The sequence below is a fragment of the Pleurodeles waltl genome, chromosome 4_1, assembly GCF_031143425.1.
Source record: "Pleurodeles waltl isolate 20211129_DDA chromosome 4_1, aPleWal1.hap1.20221129, whole genome shotgun sequence".
In the NCBI taxonomy this organism is placed as follows: Eukaryota; Metazoa; Chordata; class Amphibia; order Caudata; family Salamandridae; genus Pleurodeles; species Pleurodeles waltl.
The window spans coordinates 418,973,609-418,997,366 of NC_090442.1; the positions used below are offsets into that span (position 1 = coordinate 418,973,609).

Consider the following 23,758-nt stretch of genomic DNA (forward strand, 5'->3'; position numbering starts at 1 on the left):
GGGCTCTCTGAGCGTTGTCCTCAGCTTTAGTCAATTGGCTACTATACCGCTAGGAACTGTGGTCAGTGAACAGCCTGGGCTATATTATTGGCAGACTGCACAGGCCATCTGGTCAATGGACAGCTTGGGTCATCTGGTTGTCTAACGCAAGCACCACTGCTAATTCAGTGCTCCTTCTAGGATGAAAGCTGAGCTGCCAGTTATCCAGCCAGTTTGTCTCTTCCATTTGGGGAGACTTCCTGTGCTTTGCCAGGGTGGAAAGCTCCGGCAGGCCTAAGGATACCTGGTCCTCTGTACCTGGACTCCTTGACTGGCCTGCTGAGTCACAGAGTGCGCAAGACGGAGTTCCTGAGGCCCAAAGAAGGATTCCTTCCTTCATCAGACTGAAAGCTTTTCCTGAGTTTCATAAGCAAGGGGTGCTTAAACCACCTCTGCTACCAGAGGTGGGTTTCAGGAAAGTAGATAGTTCTCGTGGGTATTCAGGGCTAAACCACAGGGCAGGATCTTGCTGTTGCACCCTACCCACGCCTTGTCACCAGTGACATTTCATTGTCAAGACATATCAGTCCAGCGAAAAACTATGGGTTTGGCAACTCTGAGTAGAATACTTAATTTTATTCAACACTAATAACACCATAGTCTATCTCAGGCTAAATACTCAAGAATTTGTTAAGATTTTAAATGCCCAGTAAGTGACAACTCCACATAAAACAATACTTCAGCATGCCCCTATTGGAGAGGGCTGAAAAAACTGCTGGGAAATATAGACAGATAGACACCACTGTGAATAGTTTAGAAAATACTACACCGTTTAAGAATCCAGCAGCTTCCCAGTCCCAGCATGCCCTATACTTATATATACAGAGTCCATTCTTTTTTCCGGCTTATGCAAGAGAATCTTTGAACGTTGTTATGTCTTAATACACTGTATTTCTGGTTAGGTTTCTCTTAGCATTCTACTTATCAAGCTTTTACTTGACATCTTTGATGCGTGGGGAGAATTTCCAGCTGTTTTCTCTCCTTTCCTGTGGATTTCTTTAATTGTTGCCCATGAAGTATCCCTCCACTTTGAAGTGCCCCTCCTGTTGCAGTAAAAAAACACCAAATGACTCACACTTAGTCTGTGTTGTATGAGTACCTTCTTCACATTCTACAGAGGAGTGCAGATTTCATAAAAACATGGTTAGGCAAACTCAAGGCTGGACAAGGTGTCCAGATAACCTGGATGGCTTAAACGCAAAGAAAAGCAGAAAACACACAAAAAGTAGGCCAGAGACAGTTCTCCTGCCACTGGTTCCATACCACCACCTCCCACCCAGAATGACATCGAAGACTGAAAACAAAACATTAGTTGTGGCAAAGCATGGTTTATGGTCAAAGGAGACTCCAGTGTTGATACACTCATTATTGAAACACTCCGCCACACTCATGATATCAAGGCACTCAGACTTGAAACCTTTGACCTTTAGACACATGGGCCCTCATTATGACGTTGGCGGTAAATCCCGCTTACAGCTGCAGTGACGTCGCCAACATACTGCTGCTGTGGCAAATATCTGTTTGCCCTATTATGACACACACACACACACAATCCAACAGAATACAGACACATACACAGGTCCGCCAGCCCAAAGGACAGTGCTAAAGTGGCAGTACCAACACCCATACCGTTACACCAACAGAACAACGCCCACCACATTATGACCCACGAATCACCATGGCTGCAAACCATTGGCGGTACATACTGCCGCACTCAGACTGGGCACCCACATACAAAACAACACTACATTTGCCAATACTAAAAACACACAGCTGACACTCATAGACATACCACACCCACCCACAGCACTATAAAACACACACCCTCATTACCCACAACCCTTTACAAGCAAAAGTTACTGCTAGGAGATTAATATGAACAGCACAGAGACAACTAGACACACACCACAAAACATCCATACATACCTCACAGACCTCACATCACACACCCGACCACATTACTCAACACACTCTCACTAACACACACCACACATCACCCATATCCCCACGAAGGCACTCCCATTTCACTGATGAGGTTTTAAGGGTCATGGTGGAAAAAATTGTCAGGGTAGACACAGTTTGGCGCACAGGTACATCAGATATCCTTTGCCAGGAAGATGGAACTATGGCAGAGAATCGTGGACAGGGTGAACGCCGTGGGACAGCTTCCAAGAACAAGGGATCACATCAGGAAGAGGTGGAACGACCTACGGGGGAAGGTACGTTCCGTGGCAGCAAGGCACCAGCTCACCATACAGAGGACTGGTGGTGGACCCCCTCCTCCCCCCCCGTAGCTCACGGCATGGGAGGAGAAAGTCTTGGCACTACTGCATCCTGAGGGGCTCACTGGAGTAGCCGGAGGACTGGACACTAGTAAGTCAATATTTAACACTTATCACCCCCCATACAGGCATGCCATCACTCACCCTTACCCCCATCACACCACTCCATCCCACACACTGCATCAACGCAGTGCCAAGCCCTGCATGCCATACCAATGCTTGGACAGCCGTCCCAACCCTGCATGGACACCCATCGCCAAAGCATGTACATCATAGGGAAACTAATAATCACACAGTACATCACCATATACAAATAAAGGTGGCAGGGCAACAACAACGATAGAGGGGAAGCCAGGGATGACCAATATGTCACAGACATGAAGCATAATACATCACTTACATCCCCATAGGTGCCCCAGCCAATGTCAGCAGAGAGGAGGTGCCACGACTATCCAGTCTGTCCAGTCCCCCAACAGAAGATGCCCCAAGTGATGACAGTAACTCTGGATTTCAGGACCTGGACCAACAACCTGGCCCATCAGGGACCACTAGACAGTCGGTCACCCAAGCCCACCCAGAGTCCACCACAGAGCCTCCCCGATCAGTATCCAACACTACAGCACCCACCCAGCGTACCCACACCTCTGTCCCTGGGACAAGTCAATCAGCAGTGTGCCCACATGTACAGGGACCCCAGTCTACACCTAATACCCAAGACAATCAGGGACCTGGGGTCAGTGGCAGTGGGCACACCGTTCAGGGGACCGAGGCACAGGCCAGCAGGGACACTGGGAGGACCGCTGTGCACCAGTGGGAGGACAGGCCAAAGAAACCGACTCACCAGGAGGCACTCACCGAGATCCTGGGAGCCTACCAACATTCCCAGGACATGATGGGCCAGATCCTTGACAATGTGCAGGAGAAGAGGCGGCTGCAAGAGGAACAGTATCAGAGGATCAGGGAGGACTTGGAGGCCATTAACACCACCTTGATCTCCATAGCAGGGATGCTGGCAGATATGGCCAACATCATGAGGGAAGCAACAGCACACCAGCGGGCCCCTACCACTAGCCAGTCCATTGACCAGCCCCCCCTTCCACTGCAGCTAGTGGGCAGGAGGCCCCACCACAGGACCCACAGGCCACCAGCACCCCTGCAGAAGGTGAACCACCCTGCCAATGTTCCCTGCAAACCAGACAGAAGCCAGAGACACTTGCCAAGACTACCGCCAGGAAATGAGACTCCCGATTGTCCCCCTTGTGTCCCATCCTGTCACCTTCTCCACTTTGAACTGCCTTTGCTCCCCTTCCTATGGCCCCTTGGACACTAGACCTGTGCTACAAACAGACTGGAACAATAACCTAGACTTTGCTCTATCATCACCCTATTCCATTGCACTTTTCCCTCAGTTTCACAGCACTACAATAAACACTCAAGACAACTTGGCTACTAGTATTTTATGTGTTGAAAATGTGCATTTATGGAAACAGTCACATCTAGTGCAAATAATCTGAACACTGTGAGAGCATAGGAATAATGACCTGTAGTTCTCTGTAGTCATCACACCAGTACACAGTTCTTATCTCACCAACATCTGTAAAACAACAAGCCATGGGTGACAGTAAGTTAAGATGCAATGGAAGTTAATGCCATCATGCTACAGCCACACAGAAAACATCAATAGTCAGAGGAATGATCAGTTGCACTGTCTCACCTGTGTGTCATTGGAAGTATTGAAAGATAACTGATGTTCGGTTGTCCTCATCCTCTGCCTCCTCGTCTTCACTGTCCACAGGGTCTACCGCTGCCATAGGGGCATCTCCAGTCTCCTTCTCCTGCAGAAAGGGTACATGCTTTCTGAGGGCCAGGTTGTGCAACATGCACAATGCCAATACTATCTGGCAGATCTTCCCGGGTGGATAGCACAGGGATCCACCTGTCAGATGGAAGCACCTGAACCTGGCCTTCAGGAGCCCGAAGGTCCTATCAATTATATTTCTGTTTCGCCCATGTGCCTCATTATAACGTTCCTCATCCCCTGTCCTGGCATTCCTCACAGGGGTCAGCAGCCACAATAGGTTTGGGTAGCCAGAGTCACCTGCAAATGTTGAGGGACAACATTTAGCCTCACACAATGATTTGGGGATGACACCTGAAGGCATACATTAACATACAGTGGGTGGGGACCATGGCTCACCTATTAGCCACACCATGTGCCTCTGAAGTTGGGCCATCACATTTGGGATGCTGCTATTCCTCAGAACAAAGGCATTATGCACCGACCCAGGATACTTAGCATTGACGTGGGAGAGGTACTGGTCAGCCAGGCACACCATTTGTACATTCAGTGAGTGGAAACTCTTCTGATTCCTTAACACCTGTTCATTCTAGTTGTTGGGGGGGGTAGGAGAGGTGGGGGGGGACTAACACAATGTGTGTCTCGTCAGTTGCTCCAACAATATTGGTCATATGTCCCAGAATCCAGCCTTCACAGTGGCCAGATCTTCCACCTGGGTGAAAGCTATGTAGCTGCACATGTGTTTCACCAGGGCAGACAAAACTCTTGCCAGCACGATTGAGAACATTGGCTGTGACATTCCTTCTGCCAAGCTCACTGTCACTTGGAAAGGACCAGTTGCCAGGAAATGGAGCACTGATAGCACTTGCAAAAGGGGGGGGATCCCAGTCGGATGACGGATAGCAGATATCAGGTCAGGCTCCAGTTGGGCACTGTGATTGTGGCCCTGTCCAGTCTATAGGTGAGTATAATGTGCCTGTCCTCCAGTGTAGCCAAGTCCACAAGGGGTCTGTACACGAGGGTATGTCTCCTCCTCCTATTTATCCACAGCAGTAGGTATCTAAGGGACACAAGAGTGAGTAGGCCGTCACAATTTGATTAATGGAACCCCAACCTTAGTGTACATAGGGCATTTATATGATGGGACAGTGGGAATGGCTAGGTATGTGATAATCTAGGCTATGATGCAGTTAAGGTTGATATGACTGTTGTCCACCACCGTGAAATGGCAACCGCCTGTTCTGTATGTAGGGATAGGTGGAAGTGAGGTAACTCCGCCGACGTTGGGCGTCGTGGCGGAATGCGGTCTTGCACCGCTGTGTAATTCCTCATTGGATAATATGGGGCTATGTGGAGTACAGTGGCCAATTGGGATCTGCGCCGGCAATGACGGTGTACACTACCGTGGACGTGACCTCCATTTTCTATCTGAATCCTCACTTGTTTCCTGACATTCAACAGGAGAACACCTACTCTGCGTGTGCTGCTATGACCTGCGTCTGGAACCTACCATGGCCCGTGTAACTGGTGAAAGGTCCCCTGCCTTCACTTCGGAGGAGTTGGAGCGTTTGGTGGATGGGGTCCTACTCCAGTACGGACTGCTGTATGGGCCTCCAGACCAACAGGTGAGTGCACCTTGGGCACGATGCATGTGTGAAGGATGCATGGAAATGTGTTTGCAAGCATCGTGTCATCTGTGGTGGAGGGGAATGTCTTGTGGTGGTGTACATGGTGTGCCAATGGTGATGGAAACGGGATTGGTGGGCCATATGTGTGACAGGCTGGATTGTATGTTTAATGGTGTCCTCCTGCCTGTATTACCTCTGCAGGTCAGTGCCCATCAAAAGAAGGGATTATGGCATGCCATCGCCAACGATGTGCAGACCCTGGGGGTCTATGGCAGGCGGAGGACCCACTGTCAGAAACGGTGGGAGGACCTGAGATGCTGGGCTTGGAAGACCGCAGAGGTCCAGCTGGGGATGGCTTCCCAACGAGGAAGGGGTCCCCTTGGAAACCTGACCCCCCTGATGGCCTGCATACTAGTGGTGGCATTCCCAAGGCTGGATAGGCGCTTGAGGGAATCACAGCAGCCACAAGGGGTTGAGTACAGTGGGCATTACTACAATAATTTGCAGGTGGCATGGAATCCGCGTGGTGGATGTGACTTAGTGGGTGCCCCTAAGGCCAGGCCAGACATTGCAGCGTGATCCAGCTCAAGGTTAGTGGGTGTATGGCCAATGCTGGTAAACTAGCCTGTTAGCACTCCATGTCAGTCAGGGCTTTTTGGGTCTCAGGGGGTGCAGTTGACGGTGGGTAGGCATTATCTTGCTGCCGCATCTAGCCAAATCACTGGCAGTGCTATGCATAGTGCTCAAGCCTGATCCCTGTGTGTGATGGTGATGTCTATGCCAACTGTGGTGTTGGTGCAGTAATTGACCTAGTGTTTCCTTTTTCTCTCTCCCGCCCCCTTTTTTCTTCTGTTATTCTGTCCGTGTGTGCATTAGCATCATCTGGCAGAGGAGCAGGGGCACCGGCAACAGAGGGAGCTGCATCCCACAGGACCCAGGAGGCAGAGTCCACCGATGCCGAGGGAATCAGTGGGACAGAGGGCGAGGGGAGCACCACGGTGGAGAGAGGAGGTGACAACACAGACTCTGATACCACACAATTGCTCCCTGGTGGTGGTGGACACCTCTGTGACCACCCCAGCTGCAGGTACAGCCGCCACCCCGTACCAGCACCGCCCTCCCAGTAGCCCCTCAGCGAGTTGCCCATGCCCGCTCACCAAGGAAGTTGGGCATCTCCTTTGCCCCAGGCACCTCAGTCCCTGCCCCAGTGAGCCCTGCTGCCATGAGTGAGGAGGCTATTGACCTCCTGAGACCTATCTCTCTAGGGCAGTCATCCATTGTGAATGCCATCCAGGGGCTGGCATCCCAGATGAAGCAATGCAATGCATTCCTGGTGGCCCAACAGAGATTGATTCATGCTCTGGCCTCCTCTCTGATGGCAACCATTGTCCCTGTCCCTACCGTCCCCCCTTCAACTACCACTTCCCAGTCCCATTCTCCTCAACCCCAACCAATCCCATGCACACATACAGACGAGCATGCACACACGATAACTCACAAGAGTGGCACAGTCAGGCACCACACTTCATCTCACAAGCACTCACGCAAACACCAGACAGTTGCATCCACTGTCTCTCTCTCCTCCTCCACCTCCATCACAATCTCGTCCACACGCACACCTGCATGCCCTGCATAAACATCTACCACCAGCATCACCACACCAAGCAGCACACGCACCTCACTAGTAGACACCTCTACAACATCCATGCATGCGTCCCCTGTGTCTTCTCCCACCCTGTTTTTCCCCCCTCCCAAAGGACACAAATGCAAGCACTCACACATCCAGCAGTCATCCACCTCACATCAGCACACTGCCCATGCACCCAAATCCAGCACACCTACAACCACTCCCTCAACCTCCACTCCCATCCCTCCTCCCTCCTCCCGCCCCACCGTCCTTAAAAAGCTTTTCCTTGCCCAACTTGACCTCTTCCCTCCCCCTCCACCCCTGTCCTGCCCATAAGAGCAGGGTCCCAACGACCCAGCCCAGCTCCTCAGCCAAACAGTCCACACGGACAGTGGTGGCACCACCTAGTCGTGGTGGCAAGTCAGTGAAGGATCCAACTCCATCAGCCAGGAAGGTTAAGGATCCCACACCTCCTGCCATGAAGGGAAAGAAGCCCTCGACTCCTGCGTGGAAAGCTAAGGAACACGCGCATCCTGCCATGAAGGGGAAGAACCCTTCAACCCCTGCCATGAAGGGTAAGGATCCAACGCCTCCTGCCGTGAAGGGGAAGAAGCCCTCGACTCCAGCGGAGGCTGTGAGGGTGACACCAACACCGCCACCACCAGTGGTCACGGTCCCTCACCGCCAGCTGAGGAAATGCAGCCCTTACCTTCAGCAGAGGTTGCCCAGGAGGCACCTTCACCTGCTGACACTGTGCAGCCATCACCACCAGCGGAAGCCATGTAGGCCACCGTCCAGGGACTGCTGTTCAAGGGGCCCCCTCCAGGAGCAGTGGGTATGTTCCACACCTGAGAGATTGTGACCTTGCATTCCCCAGGACAGAGAAATGGGCATGGAGCCCCCTCCAGAACCAGTGGGAAAGTCACCCACTTCAGAGACCGTGGCCTTGCACTCCCAAGGACAGAGAAATGGGCATGGAGCCCAATTCAGAACCATGGCGAAAGGCACCCACTCCAGAGACTGTGGCCTTGCACTCCCCAGCACAGGGAAATGGGCATGGAGCCCCCTCCAGAACCAGTGGGAAAGTCACCCACTTCAGAGACTGTGGCCTTGCACTCCCTAGCACAGAGATGTAGGCATGGAGCCCCCTCCAGAACCTCTGGGCTTGTTCCCATATTCGGCTGAGGTGACTACCTACTTGCAAACTGATGCCCATGCAGAGTTCTATCTGGATGAAGTCAGGATTTGAGCCTTGGACTATCCCCTGTGGCCATGTGGGCCCCTAGTACATTAGGCTGGGTGTTGGCCCCTTGTGTACATTTGCACATATCTGTTTTTCGTACAATTGGTTCATTTAGTAGCTGTTTATTTCAATACATTCTCATTACTGCATTCTTGTTGTCCTTGCATTATTCTGCTGTGTATTGTGTGCCATTGTTTTTCATCTGCAGCTGGTTGTGTGTATGGTGTGTGTAGGAAAATGACTCTCTGTTGCAGTTACCCCCCACTTCTTGCCTGATATTGATGCTGACTTGACTGAGAAGTGTGCTGGGACCCTGCTAACCAGGCCCCAGCACCAGTGTTCTTTCACTAAAAATGTATCATTGTTTCTACAATTACACACCTCTGGCTCACAGATAGGTCCCTTGTAAAAGATACCAGTGGTACCAAGGGCCCTGTGACCAGGGAAGGTCCCTAAGGGCTGCAGCATGTGTTGTGCCACCCTAAGGGACCCCTCACCTAACACAGACACACTGCCATTGCAGATTGTGTGTGCTGGTGGGGAGAAAAGGGCAAAGTCGACAGGGCATCCCCCTCAGGATGCCATGCACACAAAATACTGCCTGTGGCATAGGTAAGTCATCCCTCTAGCAGGCCTTACCGCCCTAAGGCAGGGTGCACTATACCACAAGTGAGGGCATAGCTGCATGAGCAATATTCCCCTACAGTGTCTAAGTCCATTCTTAGACATTGTAAGTACAGTGTGGCAATATTAAGTATATGGTCTGGGAGTTTGTCAAAAACAAACTCCACAGCTCCATAATGGCTACCGTGAATACTGGGAAGTTTGGTATCAAACCTCTCAGAATAATAAACCCACACTGATGCCAGTGTTGGATTTATTACAAAATGCACACAGAGGGCATAGATGCCCCCTGTATTTTACCCAATCCTTCAGTGCAGGACTGACTGGTCTGTGCCAGCCTGCCACTGATACGAGTTTCTACCCTCCTGGGGTGAGAGCCTTGGTGCTCTCTGAGGACAGAAACAAAGCCTGTGCTGGGTGGAGGTTCTTCTCACCTCCCCCTGCAGGAACTGTAACACCTGGCAGTGAGCCTCAAAGGCTCATGTCTTTTGTTACAGCACCCCAGGGCATCCCAGCTAGTGGAGATGCCCACCCCTCCGGCCACTGCCCCCACTTTTGGCAGCAAGGCTGGAGTCGATAAGGAGAAAAACAAGGAGGAGTCCACCCACCAGTCAGGACAGCCCCTAAGGTGTCCTGAGCTGAGGTGACCCCTTGCTTTTAGAAATCCTCCATCTTGTGATTGGAGGATTCCCTCAATAATATTAGGGATGTGCCCCCCTCCCCTCAGGGAGGAGGCACAAAGAGGGTGTAGCCACCCTCAAGGACAGTAGCCATTGGCTACTGCTCTCCCAGACCTAAACACACCCCTAAATCTAGTATTTAGGGGCACCCCAGAACCTAGGAAATGAGAATCCTGCAACCTGAAGAAACAAGGACTGCTGACCTACAAGCCTGCAGAGAAGACGAAAGACGACAAATGCTTTGGCCCCAGCCCTACCGGCCTGTCTCCTGATTCGAAAACCTGCAACCAACGACGCATCTGACACGGACCAGCGACCTCTGAAGCCTCAGAGGAATGCCCTGAACTAAAAGACTAAGAAACTCCCGTGAGCAGCGGCTCTGCTCAACACCAGCAACTTTTTTGCAACAAAGAAGCAACTTTCAAAGACGTCACGTTTCCTGCTGGAAGCGGGAGACTTCACACTCTGCACCCGACTCCCCCGGCTCGAGATCCAGAGAACAAACACCAGAGGGAGGACTCCCCGGCGACTGCGAGCCCGTGAGTATCCTGAGACGACCCCACTGAGCCCCCACAGCGACGCCTGCAGAGAGAATCCAGCGGCTCCCCCTGACCGCGACTGCCTGTAACAAGGGACCCGACACCTGGAACCAGCACTGCACACGCAGCCCCCAGGACCTGAAGGAACCGAACCTCAGCACAGGAGTGACCCCCAGGCGACCCTCTGCCTAACCCAGTGTCCCAAGAAGCCGCCCCTGTGCCTGCCTGGACCGCTAGAGTGATCCCCAGGTCCCTCCATTGATTCCTATCTGTTTTTTTCATGACCTCATACGCAGAAGATACCCAGATCATCGTCTCCCTAGCTAATGATGTCAAGTGTACAGGGTCCAGTTTGTGTGATTGCATGCAGGCTTTTAACTCTTGGATGGACAAGAACTGCCTAAAGCTCAACTCAGGAAAGACTGAGGTCTTACTATCTGGAGCTCAAACTTCCTTTTGGACCCCGACCTGCTTGCTGCAGGAAATGGACTCCCTACTGACTTCTGTGAGGAAGACTTGCGATCTTGGTGTATTGATGGATGACAACTTACCTGTACAGAACATGCCAATGCAGTGACCACGGCCTTTTTTACTCTGAAGACCATAAAAAAGATGTTGCCTTTCTTTCCTCTGCACCTCCAAAAAACACTTTGGTTATGGCAGCGCTGGATTACTGCAATGGCTTATTTCTCACGGCCCTCCAGTACTTATTGAACAAACTGCAAACTCTGCAAAATTTAGCAGCCAACTCCTTTTTAAGATTCCTAAACACCATTCTGCAGCCAGTTCTATTTAAAAAAAAACTGCACTGGCTTTTCTTTAAGACAAATAATCACTTTCAAAGCACTCTGTATTGCCTACAATGCACTTCTCGGTCTTGGCCCCGTTTTCCTACAAAACAGTTTTAAATGGTACACCCCAGGCTGGACCCTACGCTTGTCCACAGCCAAATTTGCACTGCTCCCCAGGTTTAAGCAAGCAGCTTAAGGAGGCAAGAGATTTGTACTGGGAGCCACAAGATTTGGAACACTCCATCAAGGAGGAACCAAATCTACAAGCCTTCAGGAAGACTGAAAACCTGGCTATTTAAAACGTTTTAGTCCATGAGTCCTTTCATTTAATTGCCTGTCGCCAAAGCCAGCACCACGACTCCTTTGGGTAATCAAGCGCTTTAGAAAACCACATAACATAACATATCATAACTACAAGGGGAGTGGGGCTGCGCGGCTCCTTCTCCTGGCCGATTTCGGCCCTGGGGACCCCAGGGCACAGCCAGTCAGTGGTGAGTGCCCTGGTCCCACCCAGTGTCGTTTTGGTGGGGGGGGCAACAACCCTGTGGTCCTTGTTAGCTCCCCGCCTCCAGCAAGAACCGGCATTGCTCCCACACGCAGGGATATAAAAAATTGCTTCCCCTTGCGTACAAGACAGTTATTTTCATCTGTTTTCCTGCCTGCTTTACAGCAAGCTGGGAAACAGATGAAAAGTCAACTCCCAGTGGGCAGGAGCATTTTTCCTGCTCCCGCCCACTGGCAGTGGATTTACTGTTTGCTCTCACTTGAGGGAGCTTTAAATTGCTCCCATCAGATGAGAGCACACAGAGGTTTCCCTGCCCACACTAGTGCGGGCAGGAAAACTGCTATATCCCAGGAGTAGAAACACCATGGCATAGCAGTAGACCAGCCCTGGGGTCCCCAAAGCCATGAATGGCTGCAGGAGAAGGGGGGTGCAGAACAACCCTTCCTCGACATTGCATGGCTGGGCCCCAGGGGATGTTGTCCATGGTGCCGAACACAGCCCGGAGACAGGAAGCCACTCTTCCCCCTCACCCGCCCCTCTCAGTCTTTTGTTAAAGGCCAGACCCTGGGGGATGGGGCCCTGGGGCCACAATTGGCCCGGGAAGGGGGCCCTGTGACCCCAAACCTCCACCCTCCTCCCCCTCAATTGTGCATAGCAGCCAGGCCCCGGTGGATGGGGTCCTCAGGGCTGGACTTGGCCTGTGAAGGGGCTGTGCAGCCTACCTCCCCATATTATATTTTGGCCGGGTCCTGAGGGATAGGGTCCCCTGGGCCAAAATAGGCCCAGGAGGTGGGCTGTGTAGCCCCCCTCCATTCCTATATTCCCCCAGACCCTGGGGGATGGGGTCCCCGGGGCTGAAATCAGGCCAGAAGGGGCTGCCGCAATCCTCCTCCCCGTATTTAATATCAGCCGGGCCTGAGGGGGGGTGGTGGTCCCTGGGGCCGTAATCAGCCTGGGGAGGGGTGTCATGTGTGCCCCACTCCCCTATATTACTAAACAATATGACCCCTTTCCGGGCCTGGTCCACATGCGGGGAGGGGTGGCAGGGGCAGAGGGGGGGAGCAAATGAAAAAAACAAGTTCAGGACACCCTACTTGTTTTATTGTTATTTTTTAAAATTTTTGTTGGATTTGCAGATCCTCTGCAAATTTGTGGCTTTCTTTTTAAAGCATTTTTTGGCCTCAGCAGGGTCCCTGTGTCACAAAGTATTCCTACCTTGCCTTCTTCTGATTTTTTTTTTTTACTTTTCTCCTGGGCCTCAGCTGAGCAAGAGTCGTTTTCTGGTGACATTGGGGAACTACATCTACCAGCATTCTCGGGTCCCAGGAGGGGGCCTGAGCATCGCACTTACCTGTGGCAGTAACTGGCACCTTAAAGCACATTTGTTTGTCCCGCTATGCGGGCAGCTCATTTTCTGGTGACATTAGGGGACTACATCTACCAGCATTCTCGCTCCCCAGGAGCCGGCCCGAGCATTGCGCTCACCTGTGGCAGTATCTGGCACCTTAAAGCGCATGTTTATCCTGCTGCGCGGGACACACCCAGACCGCACCTGGGTAGGTCCGTACAGCGACAGGAGGCGGCAGGGCAGGGCTACCCCCTTAGTTTTTTTTTTTGTACCTACTGTGATTTAGTGTATAATCGGTAGAGACGTGCAAAGGGAGGAAGGGTAAACTTTGGGAGGTGAGCGCTGAAGGAGAGTGAGAATCTGATAATGGGGAAAAGAAAGCGTGCAGCGTGAAGGCACAGGATCAGGGACCCTCGTGTTCCTCCTTATTAAATTACATAACGGGCAATGGGAGCAATTGAGAAACAAATCACCACTGTTGAAGAATCCCTATCCACACTTGAGGAGGAAGGTTTGGACTCCACCCACTACGTATCTGTTATCCCTAGAGTAGCTCCGATAGACAGGGGTGATATGGATAGCAGGGCCAGCCTTAACCCTTTTAACTTACATGGCGATGCTGAACGCCCGCAAAAACGTATAAGAATGCCTGGTCCCATAACCAGACGCCAATTAACCATGTCAGGGGCAACTAAGCCAGGGAGCAAGGTCATAAAAAACGCCTAATAAACCGGGCACAGTAAAATCTGCCACAAGGAAAAGTATGGCTAAAGTAACATCAGAGGAGTTTAAAGAGTCATTAAACACTGCAATCGCTGAAAGCCTTTCTTAAACTGTCATTGAGATCCTTATCGAATAGAGTGGCTCAGGTAGTATGCATGATCCCTACCTGTACTGAACTCCTACAATCAGCCCTAGCATTAGGAGTAGTAAAAAACCCCCAAGTATCCCCTCCACATTCAGAAGTGGATAATAATGCAACTGTGGGGCCTATACAGTCTACAGGGGGTGTTGCACAGCAGAAGGAGGGAGTATGCCAGTGTGGCAATCAGCCGGCGAGTGATCATCCTGCTCAGACGATACATATTAGTTAGAGTGGGGTGACCATGGATTATAGCACTGCAGTACCAAAAGGTGAGCTTAGTAAAGGCAAGGCTTTAGCTGTCTATTCGGGAACAGTTCCCCCATACCCGGATTTAACCCCTGCAGTGTCATCTTATACTGTAGTGCTGGCAAACGTGCCAATCCTCCCAACAGCGGTAGAGGTTAAGGGAAATTGGATGTTGTTGAGGAACAAAGCTGCACAGTGGGGAGGGGAGAAAGCCGGTGTCTCTCACATATTGTTTGAGGATCTGAAAATGGTTATGAGGGTTAAATGGGTGGGGAGGGGACAGAAAAAGCTACAGGGAGATTGCGTGATTTTGTCTTTTAAATCGCCGTGTCTGGTGGAAACCATATTAAATAGAGTGGGCTCGTGGGAGGTGAAGCCAAACTACATAGTGGTACTGCCCCTTGGATACTTCTGTCAACCTAATAGAGTATGGGAAGCCCTTATGCGTACCTCCAGATCAGGTCCAAGCATCCCCCCCATTGGGTTACCTGTATCAGCTTAATAGCGAACAGGAAGCCCCTATTCGTCCTACCAGAGTGGGTTTAAGCCTGCCCCACTCACTACTAGCAATCGCTTTTCATGGCTTGAAGGCTTAGAAGGTGTGCATTGACTGGATATAAGCACAATTACCCGTTAGGGTACCATCCCCTTCTAATCTATTAGCCAACGTGTCATCAGAGTCTATTAGCCTTAGTGTCAGGAGTGTACTACATCTACCATGCAGTTCGCCAGACGAAGGGACAGGGCCAAGCCAAATTTGCGTGGAAGGTCTCTGTTACTTGAGTTACATCTGGCACAGGCAAGTTAATTGTGGCATTTTGGCATGTGGCAGGATTGCCGACTAAATTGGCAATAGCTGATTGGGGTGAATTTGTGAACGGTTTTGACTTTCTTTGTTTTCAAGAGACTTGGGTAGTAACCTCAATCCACTTAAATGGCTACCAAACGTTTCACACCCAGGCGGTGCCAATGAGCTCAGGGAGAGAGAAGGGAGGAATATGCACCTACATATCAAATATTGTGAATGCTGCCATTATAACAATGGTGTCTCCACTGCCATTCTACCAGATTGTTATCATGGTGTTTTCAGCTACATGTGTTGGCATTGATTAATTTCTATAACAATATACCGAAGATGGAGGTTAATTCAGTTCTGAGTCAACTAAAAAAGGATCTTGAAGCTATCAAGAATGATATAAGGATGTAACAACCCTGCGGGGTGGGGACTTTAACGTAGAATTATGTACCAAGGATGCCGCCAAGATATGTGGTTTAAGTGAAAGGGGTTCTGATTGGTCTTCACACTTTATGCACTGCCCCTATGGTGACTGATTGAATGAGTTTCTTTTTAATATCGATTTGGCGTTTTGCAATGAGATTTGCTCCCCGTCAGTCCCATTTACATATACTTTTAATGGATTAGGTAATAATTAGTTGATAGACTATATAGTAATAACTAATAGACATTCTGCTAGGGTTGGAAATTTTATTACCCACTCCATTGCACGTAGTGACTATTACCCTTTAAGCATCGAATTGGATCTTTTGTCTAATGATGGTTTAGCCCAGGTGGTACAGTCAAACCCTTGTATGTTGGGTGATATGGAAATTGCAGGGCAAAATGGATACACTTTGCAATGGTCTCAGATTAATTACCAGGAGTGTTTAAAAAAGCTAATCTCCCGTAATAAACAGCTTTTTGAGCAATGTCTGGATATGGACTCGAGCCCTGAGGAGATCATAGTTGGCTTCCAGAGTAATGCTAGGGACATTAAGAAGAATTTGTGGGTTTCCAGTAGAGGGAAAAACACTAGGGAAAATGGGTGGTTTGATAGAGCATGTACTAAGGCCCATAGCATCTTGAAAAAAGCTCTTCATAATAGCCCACATTGCATTCATGAGATCCGGGCTGCCAGGAAAAACTATAATTACATCATAAGACAGAGGAAACATGTTCTGAAAGAAGAACTGTGGGAAAAACTTCAAGAAACTAGCCTTAGTAAAAATTCAGCCCTATTCTGGCGTGTAATTAATTCACCTTACTTTAGGCCAGATGACGGACCACGCCTGGAAAGGGCAATTAGCGAGGCTGATTGGATCTCGCACTTTACGGCCATCTACTCTTGCCCTCTGAACCTTCTAGCTGTGGTTCTCTTGCCTCTGTTAATTTTCCAATCAACTTTGAATTTACTTTAGAAGAAGGTATTACGGCTGTAAACGCAAGTTAGGGTGAGAAGGCGCTGGTCCCTGATCTAATCCCTATAGATTTATTTAAAGCCAACATCAACCTTTGGGGACCGCTACTCACTCAAGTGTTAAATGCATGCTGTAAAATTGGCCTACTGGAGTCTTAGTCGGAAGCCCTTATCGTGCCAATCTTCAAAAAGGGGGACAGGCATAGTCTATTAGATTCCATGGTGAAAGTGACGGGACAAATCGTATTGGAGAGATTGCAAGATTGGGATCAGCAGAATAACGTGCAATCTGACCTAGAGCATGGGCTTGCGAAGGGTTGGGGACCATCGAGCAGGACCTTAACCTAAAGATGCTGGTTGAGAAATATTGTATTATCAAACAAGGGAGACTATATTTGGCTTTTGTCGATTTGTCAGACGTGTTTGACTGCGTAATCCACAGTAATTTGTGGATTACTATGAAGAACTTTAGGGTGGATCCTGCGATCATACATTTCATCAGGCAAATATACGAGGGTAGTAGGGCCAGAGTCTGGTATGGATTACAGGGCGAGTTTACCCAGTCATTTAGAATAGAGAGGGGTTAAGACAAGGATTTGTTTTGGCTCCCTTTCTTTTCTCCTTATATATTAACAGCCTGGGCAGCACGTTAAGCGTGAATTGTACAAATCTGCCCCAAATAGGACACCGCCCTATCTCTGCCCTGCCTTACGCAGATGATGCCGTGCTTATGGCACATACACCTTTAGCACTTCAGCAGCTACTAACAAGCTTTGTATCTTACATGGAGGAGCTAGGATGACTAGTCAATCAGGGCAAGACTTTCGCCATGAGGTGTGGAAAGGTGCTACCAAATTCTCATAGTCCAACGATAAATGGCACCAAAATGTATCATATTAAGTTGTTTTCATACCTGGGGTTATGTTTGACCACAATGGTTCTTGGTCAACGGCTTTTAAGACTAGGGGGCTACACTTCCAGAGAGTTATTTTGGCATTGCATAGTTTCGCAAGTAAGCTTGGGAAAAAAATCCCCTAGGGTATTATTGACAGTATATAAAGCCAAATGTGTGTCTACTGTCCTGTATGGGGCAGGCCTGTGGGGCCATGCAAACAGCAAACCTTTGCAGATTCTACCTCCTTTCTCTTCAGCTGGGCAGTTCATCTTTTGTATGTCATGCCGAATTGGGGTTTCTTTCATCTCAATTTAGTTAAGATCCAGCCGATTCTGCTGTGGCATAAGATATGGTCCTCTGAGCATACTAAACTAAATCAGGACATTATTGTTGACTGCCTTAGATCCACCCAAGAAGGAAAAGTACGGTGGCTACAATATGTAAAGAACTTCCTGTCTGACTTGGGGCATCAAGATTATTTCCTTACACCTGAAATGCTAAAGTCAGTTTCAAGGAAATCTCTGAAGCAGGAGTGTTTGAACCTCATAGAAGAGCTAAGGTTATCTGTTGAGCTGCTCAAACCAAGTGTGGTAAAAAAACAGTTGATTTTAAACTCAACGATCAGCATAGATTTGTTTTTACTAGGTTTAGATTGAACATCTTTCATCACTTGGTGAGCTTCCCAACTATGAACAACTGGTCGTGACCCTCGGAAAGATGCCTGTGTGATAATGTGTCTGATCAAAATACCTTTCATGTAATTCTTTTTTGTAATTTGTACAACTTACAAAGAAAGAGACTTTTATTGCTGCTGTTAAAAGCTATGAATCTGCCCCAGTGTTGCCAGCATATGTGTTTTTACAATCTTTGCCGACTATATATGTTTGCAATATTATGTCCAAATGCTTATAGGCCATTTTAAGACATAGAAAGTTGGCTCGTTTTAAGGACAACGGAAGCCAGTCTTCATTTTAGCTGTATGTGATTTTTATGTATTGATTTTATGCTGTGCTGTTATGATTTTTAACAAACATCGAATAAAGCTTATTTTGATTTGATTAGATACTGAATGAATTTACACAAAATTACAAAAAAACACTCTTTCTGGACCAAGACCTAGCTTTCTGCCACATTTGGTGTAATTCCGTTCAATGGTTTGGGCTGAAGTCATGTCTAAAATCCGTATTGGAAAGTGCATGGGGAAAACGTGTCTTGGGATCCCCCTTTTTCTCATCCCTCGTTTGACGAATCATCCTGAAACTTTCCAAACAACAGCTTAAGTGACTAGCATACCAGTATTGAAAATATTGTGATGATTTGTTAAATGGCATCAAAGTTGTAGGCAAAACAATAAATGCTTTGTCTATGGGAATTAGGTCCTAACTATAACCAATAGATTATGTATATATATATGTGTGTGTGTGATTTAAAAAATAACTAAAGGATTTTTGGAGGATAACTCCCCCCGCACCACACTAATTTGAAGTATATCAATTAACAAATAATTGCGTGTGGGTATGTATGATGTAATTACTTTTGCAATGTAACAACATTCCTGAGCGTGTAGTGGCATGCAACCCTCAACAGTCTGGTTCTTCTGTGCCCAGACAAAAATGTATTTTCGTGTCCCTGATCTTCATTTATTCTATATTTTAATTCTTTACGTCATACAGATTGGGTCTGGAGTCAAGAAGAACCGCAAAACATGGGCCCCTGGACATTTGTGGCACCAAGGTTCGAAAAGCAGTTGGCACGCAAGGTATGCATGAGGACTGTCTCTTGATGTATCTCAGTTTGAACTGTGTTTTATATATTTCTCTGAGTACCATAAAGTAATTAAAACATTCCTTTCTTGGGTAAGAATGCGAACAGTTGTCATGGTGTCATAAATAAGGTTCTGGTAACAAATGCAGGTGGGCATCAACCTTTTGTGGACACAATGTAGGCCAGCCGGTAATATGTCCGGCCTGAGAGGCTTGTGGTCGTTGCGTGTGCTGTGTTCTGATTAGCTAAGTGTTCCTAACTAAATGTGACATTTAACTTTATGGTGTTTCTTGGAATGCCCACACCCCTCTGGCCTTGTGTGTTCTATTGGGACCAATCTCCTGGGATCATTATGGTGTCACTGAGCCGATCTGTGGGATTTGATCTAAGCTTCCTGTTTGTCCGTTTGTCTGCCGGCTACGCGTTACCCCACCTATGACCTGTCAGTCAGTATCCTCAGGCCTAGGTCTCAGAGACTGCCTGCTCACGTACCTTTGTGCCGGGCTTGTAGGAGAGTTTATGACAGGAGAATCTAATAATGGTGATGCAACGCAGTGTATATGAATGTATTGTTTTGTGCATTGTCATAGATTACTCCAATATGAACATGGTCACTCGATGTGCAATATTCAGTTATTCACAGTGTGACCTTCAGTACCAGTTCTGTCAGTGGAAGAGAAAGGAGTATTGTAAAACAAAGAATTAGCTCCCTTCATGTTCACCCAAATGAACAAATCTAGTTCAACTCCCTTCTAACATACCATGTGTTTTGTGAAGTGCACGTTCATGCCAATGAGTTTATTAAAGCTATAAAAATGATTTTTTTTATTGTAGGGACCTATTGTATTGCCTGGGGTGACAAAGAAAGGTTGTCATGATATGTCTACCTCCCTCTGTGGCCTATGCTGGGTTGATTGGATAGTTCCCTTCTATATCTAAACTGCCTTGTAATATTCTCCCATTCTCCAGTTCTAAAATGGGTGGGAAAACATCCAGTATTTCTTGAACCAATCCTTAATGGGGAACTCACAATAACCAACCCCAAAATAAGCAGGTCAGTGTGCTTTCACATAAATAAAACTGCTTCATTCTATTCTACCCCTTTCATTTTGGTAATCTTTTCCATAATTCTTCTCCTGTGACATGGTCTTAATTATGATGATGTCCAGCTTTAAGGCTAAGGTGACCCAAAGATCTATTGGAAATTCCCACAGAGAGCGATAATAATTATTTAGTGCCCTGCCAGGTATAGAGTTGAAGCCACTTAGAATAGTAACCCACACAGACCCTGTTGGAAAATGTCTTGATACTGTGAAAGTTATCTGTTCTCTGCTCCGTATTTTACAGCTTTGTACCTTTGTGGGTTGAGCTAGTTGACTAATGGCTGCCATAATACCATGTCTGGCATTTTTGATCCGGGTCTCCTCCAGCACACGTGGTTGTTCACAGCATGTTGTTTGTTCCCTGTACATTATGGCCCATAATTGAAAAAACTACACCAAATAATTGTTTTGTTTTACTCAATATCTTTTTATAGAAATTTTGCAAAGCAAACAATAAGCTAAGCATGGTACATCACAATTGCCTTGTCATGTAGTAGAGCCAGAGATACAGTAAACTTACAGTAAGTGCACAAGTTTCAATGTCCGGCCGAGCCAGAGATTAGCAGACATGGATTTGGCATACATTTTCACAGGATAGTGCTTGGTCAAAACAGACAAGCTAGCCATAGTTCGCTTGCAAGGGGCGGTCCCTCATGTGTGTAGATAGGGGTAAGAACTGTTAAGGGTGTTGTAAAGTGTGAGGCTCTAGAGATGTCGGGGAAGGCGTAAATGGTGGATAGGCATGTGGGAGGTTAGTCAAGAAGATGCAGTGACCTCGGTCCTGGCGGGTTGAAACAGTGAATTCGAGGCGTGTAAAATGATGGAGGAGCGGGCGCCATAAAGCTTGAAATTTAGCCTATGCCTGTGGGATACTGTGAGATAGTTCCTCTATTGCCATAATGTGCCATATGCAGATGAACCATTGAGCAATAGATGGGGGAGTCTGTTTCTTTCAAGTTATGGCTACTACCTTTTGTGCCACGTGGGACATATACCTAGTGAGCTTCCAGTCTGTGTGGATGATGGTGTGGAGGTCGGGGGCGTACGCCTAAAATCTCTGTGAGGTAAGTGGGGGTAGTGGATAGCCAAGGACAGCTTTGATGTGGCCCAGTATCTCTTTGCAGAAGATCGTGATGAGGCTGCAAGACCACCAAATGGGGCAGAGATTGCCCAGTGCCAGGCCACAGTGCCAACACTGTGGTAAAGTAGAGGGGTAGATGGTGGCAAGACGTACTAGGGTATAGCACCATCAGAACATAAGCGTATATGCAATGTCCCTGAGAGAGAGAGACTATGATACATCTTGGGTATATCTCGCCAAAGAGTCTCCCATTGTTTGAGTGAGCTATCTCTGGCTGTGGTGGCATGCCAGAAGGTCTGGTATGTATGAGGTCTCTGTGGAGTTGTTTTGCTTTCACTAATGACTGATCGGACAAAAATATCTTTGGAATGCACTTCTTAGTTCAAAGAAGACATTTATTATTACTTCACCACAAGGTTCCTAAAAAAATGAAGGAGATTAGTAGGTCGAAGGCACACATTTAAAAAGTCACAGCAATGAAAGGAAAATATATCAAAATTATTCTCAACTGCAATGTACCCAGCAAATATATGTGATTATATTATAGCATAATTGCAAAGCAAGGAATAAAGTAAAAATTCATCACCGTAGGGCCTGCCAAGCTCTTCATCTTTCTCATGCCAGCAAGAAGACAACCCCTGTTCAACTGCGAGAAAGAGATCCTCACCCTCACTGGAAAATGTCAGGCGTTTGATGTCCAATCCTGACCGAGGTCTCGGAATTCCCTCGCTACTGAGTAGGGCCACCTCTTTTAAAGTTTAAACAACCATGGAAAGAGCCTTCTGAAAGGCCCTCCCCTCTCGGATGGAAATATTCAAACATGCTGGCTACTTTAGGTCAGAGTTGGAAGAAAAACGTTGAAAACTGGCCAGCATTTCAAGGCTCATCCTCCAAGGCCGCATCTTTCCTTGCACTGAAGAAAACTAAAAATATGTGCTCTCTTATCATGAACGGTTTGTGTTTGGTGAGAGAAAATACGAAGAAAGAAGCTTAGTTTACCATGTGGAAAAACACAGCTGAACTGCAATATCTCAACTGCAATGTCCAATGCCACGATAAAGCCAGTAGGCAGCTAAACTGAATACAAAATGTAATCTGCAACTGGTGAACTCTGAACAACTAATATGCATAGTGGTGCAACACAAAGTCAGTGGTCAAACACATCTATTTTTACTACAGGAGTACAATGTTGTAGTGTGCACTATGTATTGGAAATAAGGCCCCAGGATCCCGCGTATGACCGTATTAGGGTTTTGAAAGGAGAGTAGAGTAGGATGATCTTTGGGTATACCCTCAGATGTAAACACCAGTGCCTTAGCTGGCAGTACTCAATCTGTGTGGTATTCGGGAGCCAGTATTCCAGCTTACATTGTTCAAAGGTTTGATATTGTGTCCAGTAAAAACGTCATGCAGGGTCCTGCATTCACCTTCTCGCCAGGCAGCAAAGGATTGGGGCGAGAACAACGGGAGAAAATCAGGATTGCGTGCTATAGAAGTGTTGGGGAGGGGGAAGTCGTGAGGCCCAGTGTAGCAGCGCCAAACAGTACAGACACTCAGTAAAGGCAGCTGGGTTTGTTCAGGTAAGTATTTATTTGTTGTTTTGAATAAGTGATGTATATGGTTCGGTACAGTGAGTTGAGGATTAGTTCTTCATTGAGCGAAGTTCGTTTTCCTAACGTGTTTCTCTCCCTCTTCTCCTTTTACTTGGTGTTTGACATCTCCTCTCGGGCTCCCGGGTTGCATATAGGGGAAAGAAAAGGATAAATATCGATGGTGAGTGGGATGACAGCCGTTACATACGTCCTTCGCTTAGCTATACTACTGGGGAATGGGTTCGGGAAGGGGGGGGGTGCGCCAGTGAGGACGGTGGGCTGTGTCTTTGTTTCCTTATCTCCTAAATGTGTTTACTTTTGGTCGTGCTCGTTACGTGCTCCTTTTGGTGCCCTCTGACTCCCTCCCTGTCCTCCCCTCACCCCGCCTCCCTCCCTTCCCCAGCTCGTTCCTCTTTTAAGGTGCCCCTCTGCTCGCCCACAAGGACCGTACCTTCCAGAGCCACGACCCTCCGGGGCCGTGGCTGGCTCTATGGTGGTCCCCTCGTTGCTCTCTGGTCCCCTCGGGCTCCGGCGCCACTCCGCTTCCCCTGGCTTCGTCGTCCCAAGTTCCTGGACCGCGGGGCCGCCCTCCGTCTTCGGGGTTGTCCCTCGGATTGCGTGGCTCTCCTTCCCCACCGTTGCCGCCGCCTTTCTCCTCGCTCGTAGCTTTCTCCGTCGCCGTCTCCTCCTCGTTCGCCGCTTTCTTCGTCTCCTCGCTCGCCGCTTTCTCCGTCGCTGTCTCCTCCTCTTCCCCTTCCTGGGGAATCCCCGGTCTTTGACCTCCCGCCAGCCAATCCGCTTTGGCCCCGTCATCGGTGGTTGTCAAGGCAACCTCCGAATGCCGTCCTCGTGGTGGACGCGTTCCCATGGCAACATGGGAACGCAACAACACTTGCTCTGCCGGTGCCGTGCC

General features: G+C 48.4%; 1 protein-coding gene across 1 annotated transcript in view; it reads left to right on the plus strand.

The window, feature by feature from the left end:
- The window catches only part of DHTKD1 (dehydrogenase E1 and transketolase domain containing 1), an 871,206-nt gene that overhangs the window by 787,811 nt on the left and 59,637 nt on the right, over positions 1–23,758 (plus strand). The window contains exon 16 of the mRNA XM_069228664.1: positions 18,979–19,064. Within this exon, the coding sequence (XP_069084765.1) occupies positions 18,979–19,064 (86 nt within the window). The remainder of the gene's footprint in view (positions 1–18,978; positions 19,065–23,758) is intronic.